The sequence below is a fragment of the Echeneis naucrates genome, chromosome 12 (genome assembly GCF_900963305.1).
Source record: "Echeneis naucrates chromosome 12, fEcheNa1.1, whole genome shotgun sequence".
Classification (NCBI taxonomy): domain Eukaryota; kingdom Metazoa; phylum Chordata; class Actinopteri; order Carangiformes; family Echeneidae; genus Echeneis; species Echeneis naucrates.
Genome location: NC_042522.1, coordinates 17,521,175 through 17,546,378, shown reverse-complemented (window position 1 = coordinate 17,546,378; position 25,204 = coordinate 17,521,175). Strand labels below are relative to the sequence as shown.

At 43.6% G+C, this 25,204-nt stretch overlaps 1 protein-coding gene across 2 annotated transcripts in view; it reads left to right on the top strand.

Annotated features, from left to right (window-relative positions):
• Nucleotides 1-560: 560 nt before the first annotated feature.
• The window catches only part of col5a1 (procollagen, type V, alpha 1), a 66,569-nt gene continuing 41,925 nt past the window's right edge, over nt 561-25,204 (top strand). For both annotated transcript variants that reach the window (XM_029515459.1, XM_029515460.1), the window contains exons 1-4: nt 561-976; nt 14,945-15,112; nt 20,743-20,956; nt 21,421-21,583. In XM_029515459.1, the coding sequence (XP_029371319.1) occupies nt 877-976; nt 14,945-15,112; nt 20,743-20,956; nt 21,421-21,583 (645 nt within the window). In that variant the 5' untranslated portion in view covers nt 561-876. The remainder of the gene's footprint in view (nt 977-14,944; nt 15,113-20,742; nt 20,957-21,420; nt 21,584-25,204) is intronic.

Sequence of the window (25,204 nt, the reverse complement as noted above, 5' to 3'; positions counted from 1 at the left end):
AGTTCTACACTTCAGGGCCACCGTAGTTTTTTTTTTTTTTTTTTTGTCCTTAATCAGGCTGGCATGAAATGAACCAAGATGATCCAATGATCAAACACTGATAATCATAATAGTAATGAAAGAATTTGGGTAACAAACTTAAACTGAGTAACTCAATAACATTGCCAAACTTGTCTGACTAACAACTTTTTCAAGTTTTGTCAAGACAGAAGTCTCTGTGGAGCCACATGCAGGTTAAACAGGACATTTGGGGAAAACTCATGGATGCATTCGTGCAATGCCTCAGAAGCAGTTTCGTCTTTTTTCCTCTGTCTGCTGCAGAATCCATGCAAAAAAAAAAAAAAAGTACCAGAGCAGAGGGCGTGAAACTTTCTCCCAACTTGTCCTCCCTCCCTCCGCCAATAACAGGGCCGGCTGGAATAGACGACCTGCTCTGATTTGGTCTGCAGAATGACTGACATCCTGGAGGAGGGTGTGTGTGTGTGTGTGTGTGTGTGTGTTGCCCCTTTGGACTTGAAGCCGGTGGGGGGGCTGTATGTGACGACTGAAGGAGGGGGCAACACTGTGTGATCGGAGAAGCTGCGGGACAGTCGAGCCGCGCAGAGAGGAAGAGGAGCAGTGCGGGAGAGAGACGGCGCTCATCCGTCAACCAGCCGGAGGAACCCACAATAAATTACCCTTATGGCTGCTTGAGAAATAACCATACAACCCCCCCTCTCCCCCCCCTTTTTTTTTCTTCTTCTCTCTGGGACTCTTTCTTTTTGGGGGGTCTTTTTCTTGAAGTGTTGTCCTGACCCAGAAGCTGTTGCAGGTCTAAATTAAGTTGCTCCAAGTTGAAAAAGTGAATCCACTTTGCCGTGGACGGCTCCGGCGGTCATGGATACCCATATAAGATGGAAAGTTAAACGGAGGATAAGGGACGCCCCGATCACTTTAATGATCCTTCTGCTTTTTGTCACATCGCACGCAACTTCAGGTAAGATGCAAAGTGAGAGATTTGTGGGCGCAGTTTTGGAGTTTCCACCCAAATCCGCCTCCCTCTTTTGGTTGTAGGGGATCAAACGTGAAGCCTTCCTCTTCATTCCCCCCTCAACTCATCTTTGTGCACTTCTGGGTGCTTTTAATATATTCAGCTGAGACTGTGGGACTTGTGTTTGTGTCAGAAAGCTGCAGTTCGTTTGTTGTTGCTGCTTCTGCAGCGAAGCTTGCACTGCCAAAGCATCAGGTAGCAACTGCTGATGAGGAGAAGTCTAGGAAACATCAACTTAAAAGTGTAGATGCACAAGTGAGAGGAAAAAGTATACAAAATGCCCCAATCATCATCTCTCAGAGTTTGCATTGCATTTTCCACTTTCCTGTGTTGTAATAGTAACTCTGATGTGAAGCACTTTGAGAAAGTTTAAAGGGGCTTGTACAGTATTTTTCTCTCTCTCTCTCTCTCTTTTCCCAACTGATGAGAGCGATGAGCACAGTTTCGATTAGAAGGAGGGACTGCAGCCTGTCTGAAGTGGTAGGGTGGAGCTGGCTGAAGCAGTCCGACATCAGGATCAGGAGGGACAGTTTCTGAAGCAGCCGGCCCGACACTATGGCTCAGATGACCTCAGTAACACTTACTGTTACCCAGACGTGAAATTAAAAGTCTGATTTTTATTTTAAACATCAGTGAAAACCTAATCTGTATCAGCATGAACTCCTGCGAAGGGCGGGTGTGTCCCATAGGTGTCCAGAGGTCATGCAGTGCTGCGGCAGTGGGGCTGGGGTCCATTTATTATTAGCCCCTTAAGGCTGCCTGGCATGGCTGGTGGTCTGCTGTTGGCTTTGAGGCTCTGACACGGGACGAGGAGGTGAACAGGTGGCTTCCTCTGTCTTCCTAGGACAGTTTAAAAAGTCTCCCAAGACTGCGCCGATGCTGCGACACTGTGGTGGTGTTATCTGCAGCCAGATGCTGGGAAAGAAAAACTAACAGTCACGTATCTAATAAGTGCAGCTGAAATGGCGCTCATATGGGTCAAACTGTTAAACTCATAAAAGCTTCACTGCAGCCTGTGAATTTTCAACTCTGCTCGTTAGCTGAAAACAACACATAACGGTTGGATTCAGATCTGGGTCATTTTTGATGACAGAGGAGGAGTTGGGCTGGAGTTCTGGTGGGACGTCACAGAGCATTGGGCCTGAAATGGGTTCGAGGCTTCAGGCTGGATTTAATCAGCCCTTAAAACTGACACAGAGCAACCAGGGTCTTGTAAGTGATCCTCAGGAGGACTGGTACGCTTCCTGAAACTTGACACTTGACACATGCCTAATGGGAAATACTTGATGATTACGTGTTAGCAACATGTCAACTACATGACAAGCCTGAATTCTTTTCCTGAATTAAACGTTGAATATCAAATTCAGCTTTTTTAACATTTCGTAACAAGTCCCACCTCCCCCAGGTCAGTTCCAGACATAACCTGTGTCATTGGTAGAAGATGCATCTTGACCCAAACCAGATGACCTCTTAGCCTGAAGGAGCTCCTGGATGTACGTTCATCTGAAGGCTTGCTGCAGCCTGCCCAGACACCCAATCAGTAGTTATCTGGAAGCTGTCATCCCTAAAGACACTCAGAAAAAAACCTTCAAAATGCAGGTTTCACTGAAATATTTATTAGGTGTAATTAATTTAATCTTAATGAATCCTTTAATACTTATGATTGATGATTTTTATTTTTTGACATCATAGAAAAATAATCTTAAATTGTTTTTAAAATCAACAGAAATTTAAAGTAGTGCTGATTATGCTAACATCTAACTCAAATTGCTTAAAGTTCATATTTTGCAACTGATCTACTTATTTAACTTTACATTTGCGTATTATTGAGGCTCAATATTGTTCCATGAAGGACACAATTTCAAACTGATAAAATAATCAGACTTGCAGAGCTCAGACTTGAACCAATCAGGGATTGATTCATGAAAAATGTTTAGCATAAATAAAGTAATTTAGCCAAGTAACAAATTTAAACTATATGAAATTTAAACTTTTGAGTTTTGACCTTCAAAGTTGTATTAATCAACAATTTTTTCGCCACTAGGGGAAGCAAAACTAGCTGAAAACACACTGTTGGTTCTGTCTCATGAGACCGAATTGGTCTCCGCTCAGCCCAGATGGAAATATTCAGTCTTTAGCTCCCTAAATGTTTCAATGTCAGCATGCTCATCAGGAATGATGTAAACAGTGACAATGAAGAAATAAAAGAAAACAGTTGCCAGAAGATACGAAAAATGCCACAAACAACTGAGACAGACTGAGACAGACTGCAGCTTTTTCATAATCAGTTACTGCTTCCAAACTTCATTTATTCATAAGGACGTTGGTTCGTGCAGTTTTGAGGCTTTACTGTTGCACTGACCCTTAAAATGACTGGTTGGTCTGCAGTGAAGTGTGGCTTAGCCTGCTACACTGAGATGTTGGGACCTAATAGCATTTAAAAAGGCTTCTGAGGCTGCAGTAAATTCTGAGTGAGTCCGAGAAGCCACACTTTTTCTGGAAGGTCAGTTTGACCTGGCCTTAATGAGGAAACCTCATTTTAAAAAAGACATAAATATGGTAATAACAGAAAGCTCATAAGGTCCCGAGGTTAAGAATGAGAAGAGGGGTCAGAGTTCAGAGGTGAAGGTCAGGACTTTCAGATTGCTGCCGCTGTCAGGTTTACAGTTTCAGTGCCTGAAGAAAGGAATTCTTGCCATAGAAGCTCCACAGCTCCTTGTGTCATTAAAGTCTCCCATGACTCATGGAGGTCAAAGAGAAAGACAATAAGTGTTTACTTGTGCACAGTCTGTCTGATTTTGTACTCCCAGTTCCATTAAGGTCTTTAGCTTGAGATGCGCGATTTGAATTTATACTTGGAGGGGGTGGGGGGTGGCTGGTCTTCAGTTGCTTTGTAGTTGTACTTTGGTCAGTGTATCTGCTGTAGACCAAGTTTGGCGTCTCCTCCAAAAGGTTTCCTTTATGTTTCCCCCCCAATCAATGGTCTCTTTTCACGCATCTCACAAAATGTGTTTTGACTCAATTCACTGTGGTTTGTTATCATTAATTAACCAAAGGGTTTTCTGGATGGTCTTTGCCAGTAACAAACATTCACACAAGACCAGAATCTACTTTAGTGGAGGACTTAAGTCATCAAAAATACTGAAATAACATTCTTTGAATACCTTTTGCAAATGAAAACAAGGATAGATTTTGGCCAAAATCACAGATGGCAGCAGCATTGGAAAGAAAAGCGTGGGTGCGAAAGAATCATGAAATATGGCCATGAAAAGATTTATGATTTGTATTATGAGCTGATATTTGTTTTTTCCTCATGTAAGTTTCAAAGAGATAAACAGGAGAAGGCCTCGCTGTTTCACCGAGCGCCCTCACATCTGGATTCGATAAGTTCCATTGTGCTGTCTGCTAAGGCCTCTAAAAAGCCCGAAAAAATGTCTTCCAGATGTTTTCTTCCCATTCTTGGTGGAACGGGGGAACCATGAAAGAAAAAGAAAAAGGACTGTTGCATTTTTTCTAAAGAAAATACACCATTCTGGGGCTGCTTTGAGAGAAAAATCCTAATCGAATAACATATCTGCAGCCTTAAAGCTGACTTAGTAAAAATAATAGCAGTGTGCCTTGTGTTTCAGTCAGGTTCGCTGCACATTCACATCCAGGGTCACTAAAAGGTCCTTTTTGTTTGAGCGAGCCAGCTTTATGACAAGGTTAAAGGTCAAAGACAACTGGCCCACAGCTGTTTTTCATTTATAGCCTCTTTATATCTGAACAACTGATTTTTAAAAGGAATTTATTGGACTTCTTGGCTGTTTTGTCCACCGTGCATAAAACTGTCACAAGTTCAACTTTCAAAGCTTAAAGGAGGGATTGAATTTTTCGAAAGCATCCTGGCTGATGACAGCTGTTTGCTCTGACGGATCCTGCAGCGGTTTCATACCTAAATGAAGGAAAGGACAATCCTTACTATTATTAATCGATCCAATTGGTTTTGCTAAGATCTGGAAAAAGAAGAAGAAGAAAAAAAAAAAACCTTCTCCATTCTGGCGCCTGTTCACAGCGAGTGGCAGATACAGATGTGCCTTTGTGTTGCCACACATGGCAACCACGCGGCCCTCGCTCGCTCGCTCACCTGTCGGTCGGACATGCAACCGTAACTTCTCGTCTTTTTAATCCCCTTTAAGGGGCAATCCTGAGGTCACTACCAACTCTATCAAAAAAGTGATGGTGAGAAGAAGTGGCTTCTTGTGCGTGCCCATTGCCATGGTGCTGGGGGAAGGAATCTGAGTTAGCTGGACTGTGGAGAGAGGCAGTGACCCTGCAACTGCATGTGCCACTTCAGCCTGTAAATGCAGGCTTTGTGGACAGAGCTCTGTAAATCAGCCCTAATGCCTGATAACAACATGGGAGATAAAACAAAATATGCGCGACATGTTTTTGAACCCATGTCAGAGTTAAGGAGATCCTTTGTATAGCACCAATGTTGCATTATTTGCCATATCCTGGACAGTGTATCCTCCCTCCCCTTTTCCAGACTAATTAAGGGGCAAATAATTGTTTTGTGCTGCTCAATGGTTCTCTGTGCTCATAACACAGTGTGCTTGATTTGGAGCCAGTTGCAGATGGTTTTCTCTAAAGGTGTTTCCAAGTTTAATAGCTGCTGGAGATGAACTTACAACAGAATGGGACGATGTGTTCTTCACTCCCTGACTGGGGAAAGGGAGCTAAACGGAGGCAGCTGCGTTTCAACACAGACCCACAAGTCGGTGATGTAAACGCTGGATGTGCCTCCTCGGGGGGCATCAACTCCTGTAGTTGATTTCTAAGAGTGTACTTTGTATGTCGTGCATGGCAGAGTGAAAAGTGAAGTCTGGTCCAAGCTCAGAAACCGAGTTTTCACTTGAGCTGGGAAACAGTGCTTTTCTGTAATGGGGCATTATAATCATTGAGCATGGAAAGCAATGCATGACTCATCCTTTCCAACCCCATTCCCCCATCCCCAGCCGGAGCTTAGCCACAGCCTGGGCAGCAGAAACTCTGAGTGTAAGCAGTTTTTCCTGCTAAGGGGAAACGCAATGGCGTCTGGTCACTCCCCCTGCAGTCAGAAATATTCTATTTTTACTTTATTAGGTGATGAAATTAGTAATAGCTCGAATGGAAAGGCAGCTGTAAAACAATATTTTGTAATTAAGCCAATTCACTTCATTTGGTTTTGTTGCAGCTGTTGTTTGACCACAAACAGTAGTTTGTGCTGAAGCAAGCTAAAAGAAATATGTCAGACAAATTAGGAATCCACTCAGCGCCAGCCCTAAGAAGTGTTCGAGGAACCCCGTCTCCTTGAAATGGTGTTAATGAAGCACTTGTTTTCAAAAGCAAACCCATTTTGTCAAAATGATTGTGTCTGCCAAGTCGCAAAGTATCACCACTGAACAATAAATTTTCCGCTCTGTCCATAATTATGTTTACTCACAGGATTCCTCATGCATCATAACTGGTGAAGAAAGATTTACGGATGTTTATATAAATGTGTTTTCTCATTTTCTGTGTGATTCCCATTAACCTGAGACATCAAACCTGGTTTAGATTTTGATTCCGGTGAAGCTGTCCTCTGTGGGTCATTCGGTTCGTTTGTGGCTCCTGTTGGCCCACAGGGTGGATGTTGCTCAGGTTCGACGCTGGTTAAAGTGTCAGGAGGAGATGAATTGATGGTTAACGTGGCTGGAACAGTTGAAGCACCTTATTTGGCTCTACATGTGATGGCAGGCTTCCCTTGCCCCAGGCTACAGTTGAAGTGTTCATGTTATCACTATTGAAAGAACATGAGATTGATTTTATTTCTGTCTTTCATCACTCCACACCTCAGCTGTGCCATGTTTTCTTTTAAAACTCTCTCCATCCTCTCTGGGATTTCCTCTTCCTGTCGACGCTGAGGATATAAGTCCATATGCATCTGGAAATGATGATGCTTTTGATGCGTGACTTGGATCTATATTTTTTTTGTCTCAACCTGTCAACGTCCATTCACGCATTACTTGTTTAAAAGTCGTGTACATCTAAACTTGTTGCCGTCTCTTAGTATCCATGTGTTCATTATGTGGGCTGGGTGGGAATATTGTGAGAGGACATTTGGATTGATGCCTGTCATTAGCTGTCAGTGCTGGAGAGTGTTAAACAAAGCTAGAGCTCCATTACTGTGCAGGGCTTTTCATATTTATAAGATTCAGTTTCATTTTTTTGTGTCAGTGTGCTGGAGCTAGGAATTATGGTTATCTGTGAGGCTGGGTGAGAGGAAATGGCTTTGTAATGTCGGTGCTGCGGGGCCCTCTTTTATCATTGATTTCTAGACAGAATGAGGAAAAGGCTTCAGCGCAGGAAAAGATAAAATAGGCAGAGGGAAATAAAGTTGCTAATGGAGGTTAGAAAATGAAGATGGTGCAGAAAAGGGCAAAGAAGAGCTAAAAAAAAATAAAAAATCACTCATTCATAAATAAATAAATAAATAAATAAATAAGTCTATAAAATAGTACCACCCCTGTTGCTTCTCGGTGTAAAATGAGCGCTCAGAGGTGCAGCGTGGAATCTTGACTCAGTTTTTCCATCTTCGTCTGTGGCGGACGGCAGGCAGTGATTTATCTTCACCGCTGTGAGCTGCAGCATGGAGACAGTGAAGTAAACCATCTGGTATTCCCCCTGTTAAAGCCATAAGAGTCTGGCTAAAGCACTGAAGCCTTAGAGTACACAGGAGGAGCTGTGGTCAGAAAAACTCTCTGTTCTCTGGATCATCTTTCAGGTCTGGGTGATTGTGTTTTTGTGTGAGAGACAGTGCATCTGTGTGCTTAGGTGTAAATGTGAAGGACTGAATCAGATTTTGGGTCTGTCTGCACAAACCGTTTGTCGTATCTTGGCGTTTCCTGCCATTTCGCAATTAGAGACTGGGGTTGTGTGTCCTGATTAACATCAGATTGAGTTGAGCATCACCAAAGAAACGGGGAAGACATTAAGGATATAAACAAAAGAGATCTCACTCTTCTCATTCCTTCCTCTCCCTCCACTCCTGCCACGCTCACACTTTCACGTGCAGCTCTCAGCTGAGGTCACTGGGTCATCGTCCCGAAAAGTCTGGATTAAATTTAACCAATAAAATGAAACTAACTGACTCTGGCATGTGAACTAGTTCACATTTATGTTACTCATATTTTTCACAGTCACCTAAAAAAAAAAAAAAAAAAAATCCACCAGTCATATATAGCCACTTGCTAATGCTAATAGTTTAGCTGTTGTTGGGCTGCTCCTTCTGCAGGCACAAAGTCAATTGTGAAGTCAAAGCACATTAACATCCATCTAAAGTTTGCATACGTTAACTTGCATTAGCTCCTGGTCATTTCAGACGAGGCAAACAAAACCTCAGTGTGCAGTGAACTAAGCAAGACCACGATTCACGACTCATAAATGGAAAGAGAATGTGTTAAAAAATGTCGCATGCATGTTAAATGTCCATCTTCTGGCCTTGTGGGTGAGCAGGCAGTGTGTTGTTCACGTCGGTGCGAAACGTGCAGAGGAGCTGCGAGTGTCGAGAAATCTCTCCAACAGTGTAAGAGCAGCCAGTGGGTTTAATTAAGCCAAGGTGTGTGTGTGTGTGTGTGTGTGTGATCACTCGCCACCTTGCAAACTGACAGGCTTGCGCTTGCATTAGTGTCTCCTGTGTTGCATGTCTGCAGCTGTGTGTGTGTTTGTGTGTGCTTTTCTCTCACAGGATGTCTGCACAGTGTGTGTGTGTGTGTGTTCAATCTAGCAGACCTAATTCCAGCAGTATGATTTCCAGATCTGGTCACATGAAACCCAGACTGAGAACGTTGAAGTCAGCTGTCGTAGCTTTTTCTTTCGTTGTCATATCTTTGGCTGGATACCTAAGCATTTCGCCAGAGTGTGTTTTTTCCTGTTGTTTGATCACAGAGGTGGGCCGCCACACCTGAAACCAAGAAGGCCTCTGCAAACTTAATGAAAGCTGAAACACTTTTACAAGATGACATTTAACTTTAAACAAGAAAGCAACTCATTTGCATCGCAAATACTGTTAATTTAATGAGAGTTAGTTTGATTTTCAGCGGCTCTCCACCTCAAATGAACAATTTTCTTTAAGGGTTTTGCTAAATAGCACTCACTGTGAGACATTACTTGCACTTCTAAGAACAATAAATAGTTCAAACGAAGTACTTTTAGACGTACAGTAACACCGACATAAGGTTTAGGAATATGTAGTGGTTATGCTACAAAAGTGCTGAGTGCACTGAACTGAACAAGAGTGCTTTTTATTGCCCCTGAATTCCACTTTTAATTTGGAAGAGTACGAATGTTTTCCGTCCTCTAAAAGTTATGCAGTCTCACTTTAAGTAATTAAAGTCGGGACCTTAATCGTAACCTCCTGTATTTACAGTGAGGCTGCAGCCTCTCAACAGTTGCCTTCAGTTAAAGTTTTATAACAATCAGGTGAAACAAAAAATGGAAGAAGAAGAAGAAAAAAAACCTGCCTTACACCCTCACAGTCTGTGAAGCGCAGTAGGAGGGGGAAGTCTCTCATTGGACATTCTTGTTTTTGGCTGTGCTGGTTTCCAGGAGAGGCAGGGTCCTCTTTATGGCTGCTAATTACTCCTTGTCCTCAGCGCCAGGTCAAGCATGTGCCTGGAGAGTCAGGCCTCACTTCAGGAAGGGCTAGAGGAGGAGGATAGGGGGCAGTGAAAGAGGGAAGAATGTTAATCCCCCCACCTCATGAAAAAGTCCTAATTCACTGGTTCGGTCCTCCTCCTCCTGCCAAATGAGATGGTGTCGTCTGGAGTGTTGTCACGGAGCGTGTCTGTGTGTATATGTATGTGTGCGTTTGTGGGAATCAGGGGTAGATGGATAGGTTAGGGGGAACGGGATCCACCACAGTGTTGGCACGGTGCCGAAAGCCGGATTATGGATCTGGCACTCGAGCTACTGTTGAGAGGAGGAGGGTAAAAAAAAGGTAGAGAGAGAAGGCAGGAAGGGGAAGACACATGTAAAACCACACCGGCCTCCCTCCTCTCTGTCACAGGCGACTGTAATTCAGCAAGATTCATCACACTTAATTTAACATAGTTTACAATGTGCTTTCTATAATTCATTATCTTTTACTGAGCGGTAACCTCATCCAGCCCACGCCTGACAAACAAACCCATAAAAGGCTTAAAACAACGTTAACCACTCCTCTTTCAGCACACATCACATCAAAGATGCAATAATTTGTAGATTACACTGTGTATGTAGCTCGGAAAAACCCCAACACGGGGAGCAGAAGATACTAGACTGGACTGTTTCATGGGGAGAAAACAAGGCCAGAACAAGCATTGCTGTTATGTGCAGTAAAGCTTCTGTTTGTTAATATATAGATATGATAAGAGGAAAGAAAAAAGCTTCTAAAGTGATGCCCTGTATTTACACAATTCCTTTTTTTTTTGTATCACGTTCTGTTGCCGAGAAAGCAGCGGAGGAAGGACGGCAGTGCTGGCGTTTGGGATATGTACACAGGTCCGTGCCATATAAACAGTTTTCTGTGCATGTGCGGTGAACCTGCCTGGAGGATGTGAGGGGCCGTGGTCTGAGGGAAGTATTTTTAGCATCTTGCGCCAGAGGTGTTGGTCCCTCCAGGGAACTGCCATGTAAACATCTCAGTTTAACAAGGTGGGACGCCGACTCGTACCTGTGGCTTAGGATGTGGTCAGGCCAGCTTCCGCTGAAAGGTCAACTGCAGGTGACAGAAATTCATGAATGAAAGGGAGAAATAGAGTTGATCATTTTTGTGCTTGTAGCGCCAAGCAGCTCGGGCCAGGCTGGCGTTTTTTTTCTTTTTGTTTTTCTTTCTGGAGAGACATTTCCAATTGGCCTGTTGCTTCCTCGATGTTGCCTGGACAGAGATCAGTTAAGTTATCCCTTCACCCTTCGCCTCTTTTCCTGTGCGCTGCTTATTACTGGTCCTTTCCACCTGGCTCCCCTCCAGGTAAGCCAAGAAGAGGGAGTGCGGTCGTTTGTCGATCCTCAGATGAAAAAAAAAAAAAAATGGAAACAAAGAAAATGGAAATGAGAGAGGGGAACATTTTTGACTGATGGAGGGAAACAGTGTGTGCATGGAGCGAGGGGGCATCCTGTTTCCTTCCCTGCTGATCTTCATGGGATTAGTTTGTGTCACTGTGGATTAGGGAAAGGAAGGCTCCCCAGCAGGGGTCGTGACATGGTTAGCATCAGTTGGATGATCCTTGCAGACCCCGCCCCCATGCTTTTCTTCCCCTCCTTTGAGGATCTGAGGTGGTTCTTATTATGATGTTGTTGTTGTGATGCCAACCATTTTGTTATTATGATGAATGGTGAGTGTAGACTCAAAGGAACCTGTGTGAGTCATTCATCACAGTTAGTGTGTTGTTGTCATCTGTAAACTAATTAAGTGTCTGTTTGTTGGGGGGAACTTTTGTGTTGGTACAAAGACAATCTAAAGAAATAGGACATTGAAGTCAAATGCTAATACTGGCAATAATGAATTGCCATGTTGATCGGATATGATAGAGAGGTGTGCTGTCATCTGTATCAGTATAAAAGGGAGGGATATATCTTTGTTTTTGTTTTTTTTTTTGCTTGATTCAATGAGGCAATGAGTGTTGGTATCTGTCATCCGCCATCAGCAGAGTTTAGCAGCAAGGCTGTGTCCTTATAAGGCTGGAAAAGGCAACACAAAGATGAACGAGGGAAAGAGAAGATGGAAAATGGGATGCTATGGCTGGTTGCATCGAACAGTCTGAGAGCCACAGACTAACTACTCACACAAAGGCAAAGTGCAAGCTTGATACTCTAGCTTGGGTTCAATCTGACCTCATGAAAGCCGCCTTCATTTGTACAGCCAACTTTAGGACAGTTTATGTCCACTCCAGTTCTTGTATGGACTCCTCCTGTGAAACCGTCGGCGATCAATTGCGCTAAAACCCGGGGGGATAATGTGCAGCTGGGTGTTGGCAGGTTGGAGTGAATAGCTGTAGACCTGTTGTAGATTTTACAGGGAGCATTTGTGGTCGTCTGAGAAACGGGAAAAAACTGTGAGTTTTGCCTTTGGTCAATCTGCGTCCTTGTTAAAAAATAGTATTGAATGAAAGTGCTCACTGTGTTACTTTATGTCTTATTAACTGCAGCGGCTGAGGAACAGTCGCTCTCTTGTGTCCACACAGACCAATTAAGATTTTAGGGATGATCCAGCTGGGCGGTTTCGCTTATTTGGAAAATAAAAACAGATGCAGAGACCGATGCAAAAATTAATGAAACTAATAAAAACTTTCACACTACATGTAGCAAGTTCTAGGTTGCAAGATAGCAACGAATTCTCCCTTTTTTTTCTGAAGAATACAGTTTGTAAAGCTGCTTTTTTGGATGACTCCAATTGTAAACGGTTTGACGGAAACAAGTGAGGTGTTATAATGTACTGTTGTTAAAAAAGTGTTAAGATTGAAATCCTGTAATGAAGCAGATGTAAGTTGTCGGGTCATGCTTTTCCGCTGAGTCAGAGCCCCTGTGCTTTGCTGGTGTATCATTATCAGCCATCTTTCCGAGTATAAATGATAAATATTTATCGAATTTTCAGACTCAGGCCACTGAGTCTTTCCCTCCATAAAAGACCAGCGCAACTTTTTCTTTTTTTCCCAACAAACCCCAAATCCACAAAATGCTTGGACAAACCACAGAAAGAAAGAAGGAAACAGACAGAGATGAGCATATTATTATTTTTTATTATCATACCAGCACATGACCAACATTTGGCATCTTTTAGCTACTTTCCACTGAAAGAACTTGTTTATAGTGGTAGTTTTCAATCACGTCTTCAGCTGACCTGACGCAGTCCAGTTTTGGACCGGATTCGAATCTTCTCTTGCATTTCAGAGGACAAACTCATTAACCCACACGCCATCACGCCAATAAGCGATAACAGCCATTTTCATTTCTGTGCATTTGTCATGGCTCTGAGAGTCTAACTCCACTGTCACTGCACTCTCACTGACGAGCTCATTAAACCAGCCTCTCTCCTCGCGGTGACTGATGGACATTTTCTGGCTGGTGGGTGGGTTTTTGTCTGTGGCTTCATTATGAGTTGGTGACAGACAGAGCTGTCATTTCTTTGAGGTCCCTCACCTGCTTATTTGCTCTGTCATCTCGTGGTATGTGCTTCTAAGAACACGAATGCAGTTATCTCTGTAGGTGCGTTTGAAATGGTTGGGTGTGGCGTTTGAATTAGTGTATCCTCTCAAACAAACCGCTGTTTAAATCCCTGTGCCTCTGCCTAACATAGCCCCAAAGCAATGCTTTTTTTTTTTTTTTTTTCCCCTGCAGGGTTTTACATTCACACATATAAAAATAAGGAGAATTTCTCCATGAACAGGAAGTGGTTGCTGGCTCAGCAGAAAGATAGAAAAAAAAAGTAATATAAGATGAGAACAAACAAATAAACTAGTTTCTCTGACTCTTGTCCCAGATTTTCTCGTTGCCAGTCTATACAGCTATGAACTGCTATAAAGTGTGTTTATGTCTTCTGTGATAACATTCAGACAACAGCAGTTTCCTAATGAAATCACTTTGTTGGCGAACTTTTGAGTAATTCCCACTTTTGGCGAGCTTTCATCAGCCGAGTGTTTGTCTTCTTGATTACGGCGTAACATATGCAACATGCATGACTTCAGCTGATGAGGAGGAAGCTTCTTTTTTCTTCTTGCACAGCTGTGGAAGAACACGTGCGGCTGAAAGCTCTCAAAAGGACATGTCCCTTTGAGAATTTCCATTTTTTAACAATCGATCTTTGCTGCACGTGAGTTGTGTGTAATGGCATCCAGCTGGAGGTTGTTAGGGTTCAACACAGGATGTACAAACACTTTTTTCTTTTCGTGCTCTACCCAGTCGCCTTTCCTTTTTTCCCAGCAGCCCTTTCACCCTCAGATTGATGGGTTTGGTTTTTTTTTTTTTTTTTTTCCTTTTCTAAACGTTGTGTGTGGTCTTCTTCTTCGTCTGACACCAGGGCTGCTCTACCTGTGTGTGTGTGTGTGTGTGCAGGCTTCTTCGCTTGGCTGAAGGCGTGCCTTTTGTTCACATAACAACACAGAGATGCATCCAGGAGAAAACCGCAGCATGCCTGCTTTTGTCATTGTTTTACTTCTCAAACTCCTGTGCCATAAAAATTCTTCTGTTGTTCTCCAGTGTTTGCCCTCCTCTAACCCCCCCCCCCCCTCCGATCCTGAAGCAACTGTCCCTACAAAACCGACCCGGAGTCCTTTTTGGGATGCGAATGCGTCTCACTGTGCAGCTTGCAATGTTTGCATCTGGCTGCAGGAACAGCTGTTTGTCCTGGGTGGTTTTGGCATGTGAGGGTGCGGTCCAAGGTCAAACCCCGTGTCACGCTGTCCTGACCTAGTGTACTTCTGTGGTGGCCTGATTACAGCCGGAGACACCGGCCTGAGAGTGTGCTAATTGCACGCTTGTGGCCAAAGAGAGGCAGCGGTAGATTTAGCATTGTGGGGAGAGGGATGGAAGGATGGGTTTTCTGCTGCAGCTGTAACCCATCATCATGGTGATCTATAAATGGGCACATCTCTGTTTAGTGTCTAAATGGATGACACAAATCTTCTCTGAACCACAGCAGCCAAGTCTCCTGCAAAGTAACTGGTGCTTCTGACTCAGCACAAGAAGGAAAATAGAGGGAAAGGCGAATGAATTGGCCATAATTAAGCCTAATTTAATATGCATTTATTCTGCTCTGCACTGTATCTATATGTGCTCTGTATAAACAATATTTATACATGGACAATTTCTGTGCTATTTCGATCCAATAAAATCTAACCAACTCTTTTTCTTTGTGTATCTCTTTTATCCTCCCTGCAGCGGAACCAGCAGACCTCTTGAAGATTTTAGATTTTCACAGTTTACCCGAGGGTGTTACAAAAACAACAGGTTTCTGCTCACATCGGAGGTCATCACAAGGACCCGACGTGGCTTACAGAGTATCCAAAGACGCCCAGCTCAGTGCCCCCACCAAACAGCTGTATCCAGGTGAGTATCTGTACACACACACTGCGTCTTGAGCACACATACCTTTTCTCAATGCTCTTCTTTGTACATCAAACAAAGCAGCACAAAGCCTTGAAGCCATTTAAATCAAAACTGAACTTCATTTTTCCACACTGGATCAGCTGCAGTGGCTTCTCCAAGATCTTTAATTTATACTGTTATCCTTCCCATCTGGTCATCTTTATGGCCTTCTGCTCCACATCAAAATAAACTAAAGGTGTAAAACATTTTAACACGGCTGGAAAATAAAGAGCATTCCCCCCCCACCTATTTTGTTTCTTAACATTTCTCCTTCCAAGTAGAAGTTTTTTTCAACTCCCACAACTTGATTATGCAAATTCCCCCTTTTAGTTTATGGGATTTTAGGCAGGGTAGTCCCTCCCCTGCATGTGTTTCATTTTTCACACCACTGCTGACCCTCCACTCATCTCTCACTCTAAGCCCTGTTACTTGTTTCGCACATCTGGATGTCTGGAAAGTGATGATAAAAATGCAAGACAACACATGCTAATTCCAAGCACCGTCCTGTAATATGTGACGTATGTGACGGAGGAGTGAAAACAGAGGAGGTGGAGAGGAGGGGAGAGAAGGTTTTTTGCCTTGTCTATTGTGCTGACGTGGCTTTGGGTTACTGCTGCATGGTGAGCTTCAGTAGTACTTCTCTCTCTCTCTCTCTCTCTCTCCCTCTGTCTCTCTTTATTTTCCCTCAAGCGCCATCATTTTCCCCTCTATCATTTCTTCTAGACTGCTGCTGCCTCTCAGCGTTCCTCCTCTTTGTATTCCATCTAAAATCTGTCTGCCGAGACGCACTAAGCTCCCCTTCTCTGTGTGCTTTTTTTTTTTTTTTTACCCCCTCCCTTTTACAGTGCTGAAATTTAAAACCATAACTCTGTGACCCAGACAACCAATTTTGTACTGCTGTGATTGGTTTCCCTGCAGCTTAGAGATAAAAACAACACCAACCAAAAGAACAGTAGCGTGGTCTAGGTGCAGAAAAGAGTGAGAAATAATAACCTTCCTGCGAGCTGACCTTCCTCAAAGCTTTGATTGGATGACAGCCTTGTCCGCGGTCCTCTCAGACGTTGTACTAGCCTTAATGGACCTTTGATCCACATCATGGCTCTTCTTTGGAGCTTAAAGCAGAGCCACGGGGCTCCTGTGGCTCCACGTGCCCTATCATGCTCTCCAATCAAAAAAATGCCTGTTTGCTTTGAAGCTTTGTGACAGCGAAGCCTGTGAGAGTCCCTGTTTGGATCCACGTCCTATAATTACACGCATGCTACTGTGGACTATCTGAAATAACAGTGTACATAAAACAAACCGACGTGGACGACTCATAATAGACACCGTATATTCTTTAGGTGCAAACAGAATAACTACTGGCCTGCGGCTTTAAGACCTCAAAAAGCTTGTATGTGTATGTATGATGTGGTCCGCTCTCGCCTCGACATTAGGAAAACGTACAACTAATGTATTCCAGAAGGCAGCTGAACTTGTGAGATCATTTTGTCCACCTCCTTTTCCCACCCCCATAACTAGGTTCGCTACTGAGTTATGACTTTGGCCCAAAGCCTGGAGGTAGAGGAATTATCAGCACAGCGGCCAACCTTCCAACGGAAGAAGAAAAATAAACATTGCTCATCGAAAACAAAGGCGTATAACCAAGCCAATCTTGTTATGACTGTAATAATGTTGGTAATAAAAAAGTGAATAAAAATCACAGTTGTGCTCCTTGGCCCGTGACCCCGTCGCCACAGACAAGTCTGTGATGATGTGTTGGAAAAGCTCAAGTGCAGACATGCGATCATTAGGCAAACATGTGGAAGGGGTGATTCATTTGAAAACTACTGAGGCTGAGTCCTTTCTTACCTTTATTATATGAATGAGGAACGAAGTCAATGGGGTGACCATCTTTAAGTCGTATATAACCACACACTTCCCATGCGTCTTCCTGTGTCCAGATCTCTGATCTACAAACAAACAGACAAACAAACCCCAGCATATCTGAATGCATGTCTACAAAACTACAATAATGCAGAGGACTTTTTCTGTTTGCCATAATGGACATCAGCCAGCGTTATAGCACAAACAGCAGACAGAGCGAAGGATGCAGCTGCTCATACCTTCTCTGTTAGCTGGAACTTGGCACATGTGCTCGTGGTCTGGACTGCTGTGGTTAGATGGCACTGGCCGTTCGGACGGAGGCTTCTGCTTGCAGTATACACAGAAAACCAAATGGCCGAGCTCAGATCACAAGCTGGAAAAGCAGAGCAAAGAAGGTTTTGTTTGCTGACATGGCTCAGAAGTGACGTAATCTCTCAGCGGTATTTATGATCTAAGAAAAATTTCTCAGAGCCACATAGACAGTGTCATTTAATCTGAGCCAAAACCAGCCAGCAATCGGCTTTTATTACTTTTTATTACTTGAGGGACTTTATTGATGGTCAACACTACATGAAACAGTAAAATTAAGAATTTTAATACAATTTACAAAACAAATCAAAAACATTGGTAAGATTCAGTGTGACAGTGAGAACTCCTCCTGTGTAGGTGGCGTAAAAGTAGAAGCTAAAAAAAATAGTGAATTTAACCTCTTATCTGTGTGGGATATGCAAATTAAATTATATCCTGTTGGCATCTGGCAATGAGAGGACAGCTAAGCCAAGTTTAATGACATCAATGGAGGCAGAAGTAATGACACAGAGATGGATTATAGAAAATAAGTAGCTTCTGTTATTGATGTTTTGTACGTTACCTTCACAATTCAATCCAAGCATGTAACTACCTCCACTGCTGGACAAAAATCAATCATTTTTATATCATACAATTACATTTAATAAAGACTTTCAGTCACATTCATTGTTTGGGCGAGAAACCTCTCGGAGCCATTCACCTGCACACATATCCGTCTTCTTCACCTTTCTTTGTCCACGCTTCCAACACACTCCTGCAGAAAGGTGCAATCCCACTGGAATGTTGCTTGTCTAATCCAGAAGGAAGGATCTGGACACAGTGATGACTGAATGACCAATTACAGGACGCAAGACTTTCTACATCATTTAGCTCCCATCCTCCTTTTAACTTCTGGATTATTCTGGATTATTAAATCGGTAACATTGCATTCTCTATCACCTCTGATTGTTCCTCCATGGAAGAAAAGCAGAAAGCAGCTGCATCATGTCTTCATCTTGTCATAATACAGCAGCTTTAATTGAGTGTTTTAAGCTGAAAAGGAAAATGATGGACTGCCTAAGATGTCTGGGCTTGTCTGTGATTCTCTGACTTTCCCAGACCTTTAAAGTCTGATACTGGTGCTGGTGGCTGCCAGTGTAGAGTCCCGGGACTTTTGGCACCATGGCCTTTCTATTCCCACCATATCCATACACACACACACACACACAAACTCAAACTAAATGAGGAATGAGTTATCTCTCATCTGGTGGCCCGAAGCAGCACTTTGAGAGATACATTCCAGAGAAACTTGAGCTTTTCTGAACAACCCCCCCTCCCTCACTGGCACATCTCCTCCTCTTTTCCACTTTGTTTAAAGGTCCTGAGGAGAGAGTGAAGAGGAAGGGTCGCACATTTGTTCTCTCTCCCTTCTCTTTTAGCCTCAACTTTCATTTTCTGTCTCGTTTCCGTCCTTCTCCATTTTTCTCTTTTCCGCTTTATGATGAAGATTCTCCGGGGCGTCTGAGTCCTTGTGGTCACGGCAGGGAGCGCAGACGCACTGCCTAAACACAAATCCACAAATGAGAACCCTTGCTGTGCAAGCGCTACTTTAAATTCAGAGATGGTTTAACTGTGCCTCCAATTTCTGCCATCCAAAAATGAGCACTTTCAATTTGAAAATTAGCACATTCCTTTGCACCTCCTCCCTTTCCCTCTCTCTTGTCTTCTGTCCATTTTTCCCCTTCACCTGACCCCTAACCTCAACACGAACAGCCTGTCCAGCTCCAGCGCTGAGTCATTGTCTCTGCCTCAGACGGGCTCATGTGCAACAGGATGTACTGACAAACGCTCCCTCGTCTGGTGTCTTTCTTCTCTGCTTTTGCTTTCCTTTTTTATTTTTTTAACACGTCACATCATATTTTCCCATTTATCTGTCTCCCTCATCAAACTCAGGAAGGCTTTTCAAGGCCTGTCTGTCTCGTTTGTCTCCTGTCTTTCTCATGTTCTGTCTCTCCTGCTCTCAGCCTTTCGCCATCCTGTCGACACAGCTGTCATTTAAAGCATTGTGTCTCATATGATGCCCAGCTAAATTCCTGAGGTAGCACACTGCCAAGGCATGTGCTCTCTGCATGATGTGATTCGGTGCCTGGCATTAATGAAGGAACGATTGGAAAGGAAAGAAGACGGGGCAGGAAGGCAAACAGACACCCAAATGCTGGCTGAGTAAGGGGGAGAAAGAACAAAGTGAATGGACGATGGGGGTAAAATGCATTTTCTTTTTCCCCACGCTAGCCTTGGTTTTCCACACCACGTTCCCTCTGAGGCGTCCTCTGATTGGCCACTTTAACCATAGTCGCTCCAATTTCTCTTTTTCCATCCTTCTCCTATAGCAGAGTTGGGGGGTTTAATGGCTACAAAACCGCTGTAGCCACAAATCCTGCCTCTCTTTTCCGGCTGTCTGGAAACTTCTTCTCTGCACACACTCACCAGTAAGAATCTGCTACTGGAACCAAAGGCGTCTCTTTGTGAATGTTAAACATCCAGATAGCTGGTTTCTCATCAGGGTAGCGCTTTTAATGTCTCAGCTTTTGTTCCCCGTAAACCTAAACAACAGAAAAAACTGTGCTTGCCTCACGTGTAGTCTGAGGATAGAAAGGCCGCCCCCCTTCTGGGGTCCTGAGACCACCCCACTAAGGCAGTCTGTCTGGCAGATGTCCCCCAAACTTACACAAAATGGAGGAAATAGTTGAGGCTGCACATTGGAACCATACAAACAGTTGAAAAAAAATCTTTAGTCTTTTTATGGATTCAAATACCAAATTATGGTTGTTATTTCCATTTCCATACATATGTGTGATTAATTCTTTCCCCTGTGGAAAAAAAAAAACAAACAAAAAAAACACACTTTATTTCCTCTTCTCCAGCTCTCTGTTGGAGCGTCTCAGCATCTGCTAGACCGATCAGCTGTGAGAGAGGAGAAGAGCAGTTTAAAAGACAGTTTGACCAAGTCTCTCTGGATCACATGCTTTAGTCATTAAGCTTCTCATCCTGTACTACGCTGGAAATGCTCCCACTTTGCACTTCAGCCTTCCCATTCGTGCCGAACTTTATCCACCTTAGATGAATCCTATCCTGTTACATTTTGGGCACTTTGCTCTTTTGTTTCCTCTTGGTCTTCAATCCGCCGTTCAAGTTCTTCCAATCGCAACAGTTATTGTCTGCTTTGTTTTTTTTTTCCCCCAAACTTTTTTCTATTAGAAGTACATACTTCTCTTACTGTCTCCCTCGACGGTCTCCTAAATTAATATTTTGATTACAGTATCCTGAACACACAACGTAGTAGTATTTCAATCCTCTTATGATGATGAACTGTTGCTGTTATTCATTACTCTCCAAAACTTTCTGTCTCTCTGTCCAACCTGCTCTTTTCTCTCTGCCAGGTGATGCGTTCCCTGAGGACTTTTCCATCTTGGCCACAGTGAAGCCCAAGAAGGGCAGCCAGTCCTTCCTGTTGTCTGTGTACAACGAGCAGGGCATCCAGCAGCTCGGACTGGAAGTGGGTCGCTCTCCCGTGTTCCTGTACGAGGACCACACAGGTCGGCCCAGTCCAGAGGACTACCCCCTCTTCAGAGGAGTCAACCTTGCTGATGGAAAGTACGTTCATAAGTTGCTCACTCTATTAATTCCATCATGCAAATGTGTGTTAGACACTTTTTTTTTTACATATGGATCTTCCCCTCTAATCAGAATCCAGGTGGATGTTTGGCTTTGATGAGGTCATCTATGTTGTGTCAACTGGTGGTTTGTGTGTTGGTGCTAAACCATCTGTAGCAGCACCTGGACCTGGACCAGGTGTAGCTTTAACAACGGATTAAAAGAAGATGCAATTTTATCAGGGTCTATTTGTGATGTTGGATCCCTTCTAATCCCTTGATGCCGACTGCAGCGTCCTCAGATTGTCGGGCAGAATCCTACTCACGTCCTGAATACACGAGTGAAATCGGAACAGAATGAGCGTACTTGCATTTTAACAAGAAGCCAAACAAAGAAGGGGCCTGTTAGAAGTGCGTAGCTGTAACCCAGTAAGTGTGTGAATTAACTTCACCTCCCCTCTCTAGGTGGCATCGAGTGGGCATCAGTGTGCACAAGCAGAGCATTACCCTCATTCTGGACTGTAAAAAGAAGACCACCCAGAAGCTGCTCCGAAGCCCCAGCCCCATCATCGATACCAAAGGAATTATTGTGTTTGGAACCAGAATACTTGATGAAGAAGTCTTTGAGGTGAGCACAGAGCTTTAGCTCTGGATCCACATGCCGCTCTGGGGTGCATGTATAACTTTTAGATCACTCAGGTGAATTTTTTTCTTCCCTAATGTGATATTTCAAAACTGCAGCAAACATCTCAGCGTATCAGGCCAGCATGTCTTTAGTTGAAAGGAGAGTCCGCATCTTCTTTTTAAGTATTTTTTGGGGCTTTTCGTGGCTTTATTGGGACAGTGAGAGGCAGTAAGGCCAACAGAGAGGAGAGAGAGAGGGGAATGATATGCAGCATAGGTCAGCGGGTCGGAGTCGAGGCCAGGAAACTGCGAAACGTGGCGCGCTGAGAGTCTCAATTTTTTACAAAAACACAGAAACAAAGTACATGTGGCACGCGTGACATGATAATTTTGCCATCAACACCAAACTCCCCATCCTGCATGTCGTGGCACACAGAACACGGATCGCGGTATCCCCTTCCTGACTTCAGGGTACCAAGCCTCGCACGCACATACGCACATACAACATTGCAAATCACCTTTGAAAGAAAAGGACTTCTTGGAATTCAGTTGTGTTTCCAATTTGTGCTGTGTTTGTTTGCTTCTCGGTATCTGTTGCTGCTGCTTTAAAGTTTTGCCTCATTTTTGCCACCAAGCAGTTAAATCACATCAGTCCAAGTGTGTCGTGTTTCTGTATATGGTGGCAGATCCTGGATTCCGTGACCGCAACGGCTTCAGACTTTTTGTTTGCAAGAGTTCTTTAACAAACAGTGATGGCGTTTCATCATTAGAGTCGGGGCTTTACCTTTTCCTTTCTCTTCTTTTTAAAAAGCTTTGCAGCAGGAGATGAAAGATTAATGATAATCTGACTGGTGGCAGGAAGCCTTTTTGGGATTTATAATATCCTGAGGTACCTGATATGCATCATAGTATAAAATTTCTTTTGTTTTTATCCAGTGTGAAGAAGCAGAATTATTTTTGATGGTGCCCATAAGAACTTTTTGTTCGGATACCTCAACATGTGAGGGGAATGCACACACACACAGAGAAAGAGGCACAAGGAATAGTGTTGTCTTTGTCCCGTCAGAGTTGTGCTTGTTTAAATGAGGATTAGTCTGTGACGCTGAGGCCCTCAATAATGATTAGTAAGAGAGGCTGACTGATGTGACTGATGCTGAGCCAGCTGACCTTTGACCTCACTGCTGCTCAGCCAGAACAGACAAAAAGAAAGAAATATGACATCACTTCCCCCCGTGACAGTCCCCTAAAGTGGGCCTGCCAGGCAATAGGGGTGATATGATACACAACCATTCATCACCAATATCTGTTTTTTCAGGATATACATATTTAATCTGTTTTTCCATAAGAGCTTGAAGCAAGGGAGCACAACATTGTTTTAAATGATGCAGAATCAGTCCATATTTCTCGTGTAATTATTGGCTTTAATGAGGCATAAATACAGATGTGTACTGACACCTGAGGGATGTAGGGAAATTCCTCCACTTGTCACAGTTGCAATTCTGCTCTAATTGTCTTGTTAGCCCATGGCGTACCCATAATGAGACTGAGTGGACACAGGGACAATTTAAATCTCCCCCAGTTATCAGATCCACGGCAACAGTCCAATGGTTACCGTGGGAACAGACGGATATTTAGCGAGCGATGTTTAAACCCCCCCCCCCCCACTGTGTATCTGCCAGTCGGGAGACAGGACAGGCTCCAGTGTGTGCAGAAAATGGAAAATATGCCACATAGTTTCCAAATTGTGCTCGGCCTACACCCCCCACCCCCAAACACAAAAAATACTCCTCCTCTCTGATGACCGCTGTAGTTTAGTCTGATCCTGTGTTGGCTTTTGCCAGAATCAGTTACCAACAAGAAATGATGATGATGGTGATGAAAACAAAACTGGGAAAAAGGAAAAAAAAAAAAAAAAAAAAAAAGAGACTGACATTTGATTTCACCAGCAGGTAAATTAATCCAGTTGACTCGAGAGACTGCAATTTCCAGTCAATCTCTTTAGAAAATCAGTGTGTGAAAAAAAAAAAAAAAAAGAGGGGAAAATATGAAAAGAGTGTAAAAGCTGTTTTTGACTGATCAATTTCAGAGAGCTGCTTTTGTTAAATAAAGAGAAAGTGTTCATGAATAAAAAATAATATAATTTTTGAATTACACTGCTGTGTTTCTCCACGCCGGCGCCTTTTCTTTACATACAAATGTCAGGAGCAAAGTAGCACTTACAGTGTGCTGAGGTGGTTTGTGGTTTGGTTTCTGACATGGGCTTTGTGGCCACTGAGAGAACAGAGATCTACGCTCTATAAGTACCATAATGTTATTTTTTTTCCTTAGTAGCTTGCATAAGGGCGCTGTGGCTGGTGCCAACAAAGATTACGAACGCAGTTTAAGTGGTTATTATGTAAGAAGACAGGTATTTTACCTGGTAAGCTGATCGTCGGCTGCTAATGAAACAGTAATTACCACTATCACAAAAAAATCTGTCATTAAGAGTGATTATATGCTGGAAAATCCAGTTAATGATTTTTAGCAATGCTGTTTTGTTTCAAGACTGGATTCTTACAGCCTGTGTGAGCGTTATAAATTTAATCTCTGTTTTTCAGACAGTAGAGCAGAGTTTGACACAGTCCATCTGTAGAATGTGTCCTGCTCACTGCTGTTTTCCTCCAAATGTGCCAAGAAAAACCAGAGATAACTTGATGCCTATCCCTCGTTTCTAAGTACCGTTCAGTGAAATATACGGCTGCGGTCGTTCTGAGGTAACGTAGATGGGACAGATGAACTGCTTGGCCTCTTTCAGAGGTAATCCACAGGGGGGCCGCCAGCAAATTGATGCAGCCGAGGTGGAGCCAAGTGAAACACAGCCGTTCTTGTGTGGGTGCTCCATTGTCTCCGCTGAAGCAGACGGAGCATCCTCGTTTGTGTGTGCAGATATGAGACAGCTTACAGAGGTAGTAGGGAGGAAAACAAGATGTTCAGGACAGAGGGGGCGAGGGGGGGGGGGGGTCAGGTGGAGGAGCCAGAAGTTTTGGGTCATACTGTGGAAAGAATGAGGAGCTCTCTTCCCACTGATGTCATTCTTGGAAAAGCAGCGGCACTGCATGACATCATCCAGAGGTTTCCTCGGTAGCCACTGATGGACTAACCTAGACCTCAGCAACAGAGGGGCCGGGATGGAAGGGGGGTGGACAGGCATGTGGGTGAGTGGGTGATAAGTTGTGAGGAATAAGCAAGACAGTGTGAGAGGTTTGAGAGGAAGTCAGATATGTTGAAGGAAAGTTTTCGAGATGGCATGAACGGAGGAGTAAAGGCAGCGTGATAAGAGTTAAGGGGAGCAGTGTAAAGGGATGGGAGGATTTTAATAGGGCTGTGATGAGGCAAGTTGTGAGGCTCCCTTGGTTCAACCAGAGCCAGGAAAAAGTAGTAAAAACACGCAACACATGAGCTAGATGCTCGTTAAGAGCTTTAATAATATTGCGATGGAATGATGAGTTTCACACATCCTGTTTCCTCGTCTTCACCACAGACCATCAGACTGCACATGTCTCAGCAAGTCACCTGAAGTAAAGATGCCTTCACCTCCGGAGGTTCTCTTGATTTACAGCTTGATGGTTCATAATGTCTGCTGACA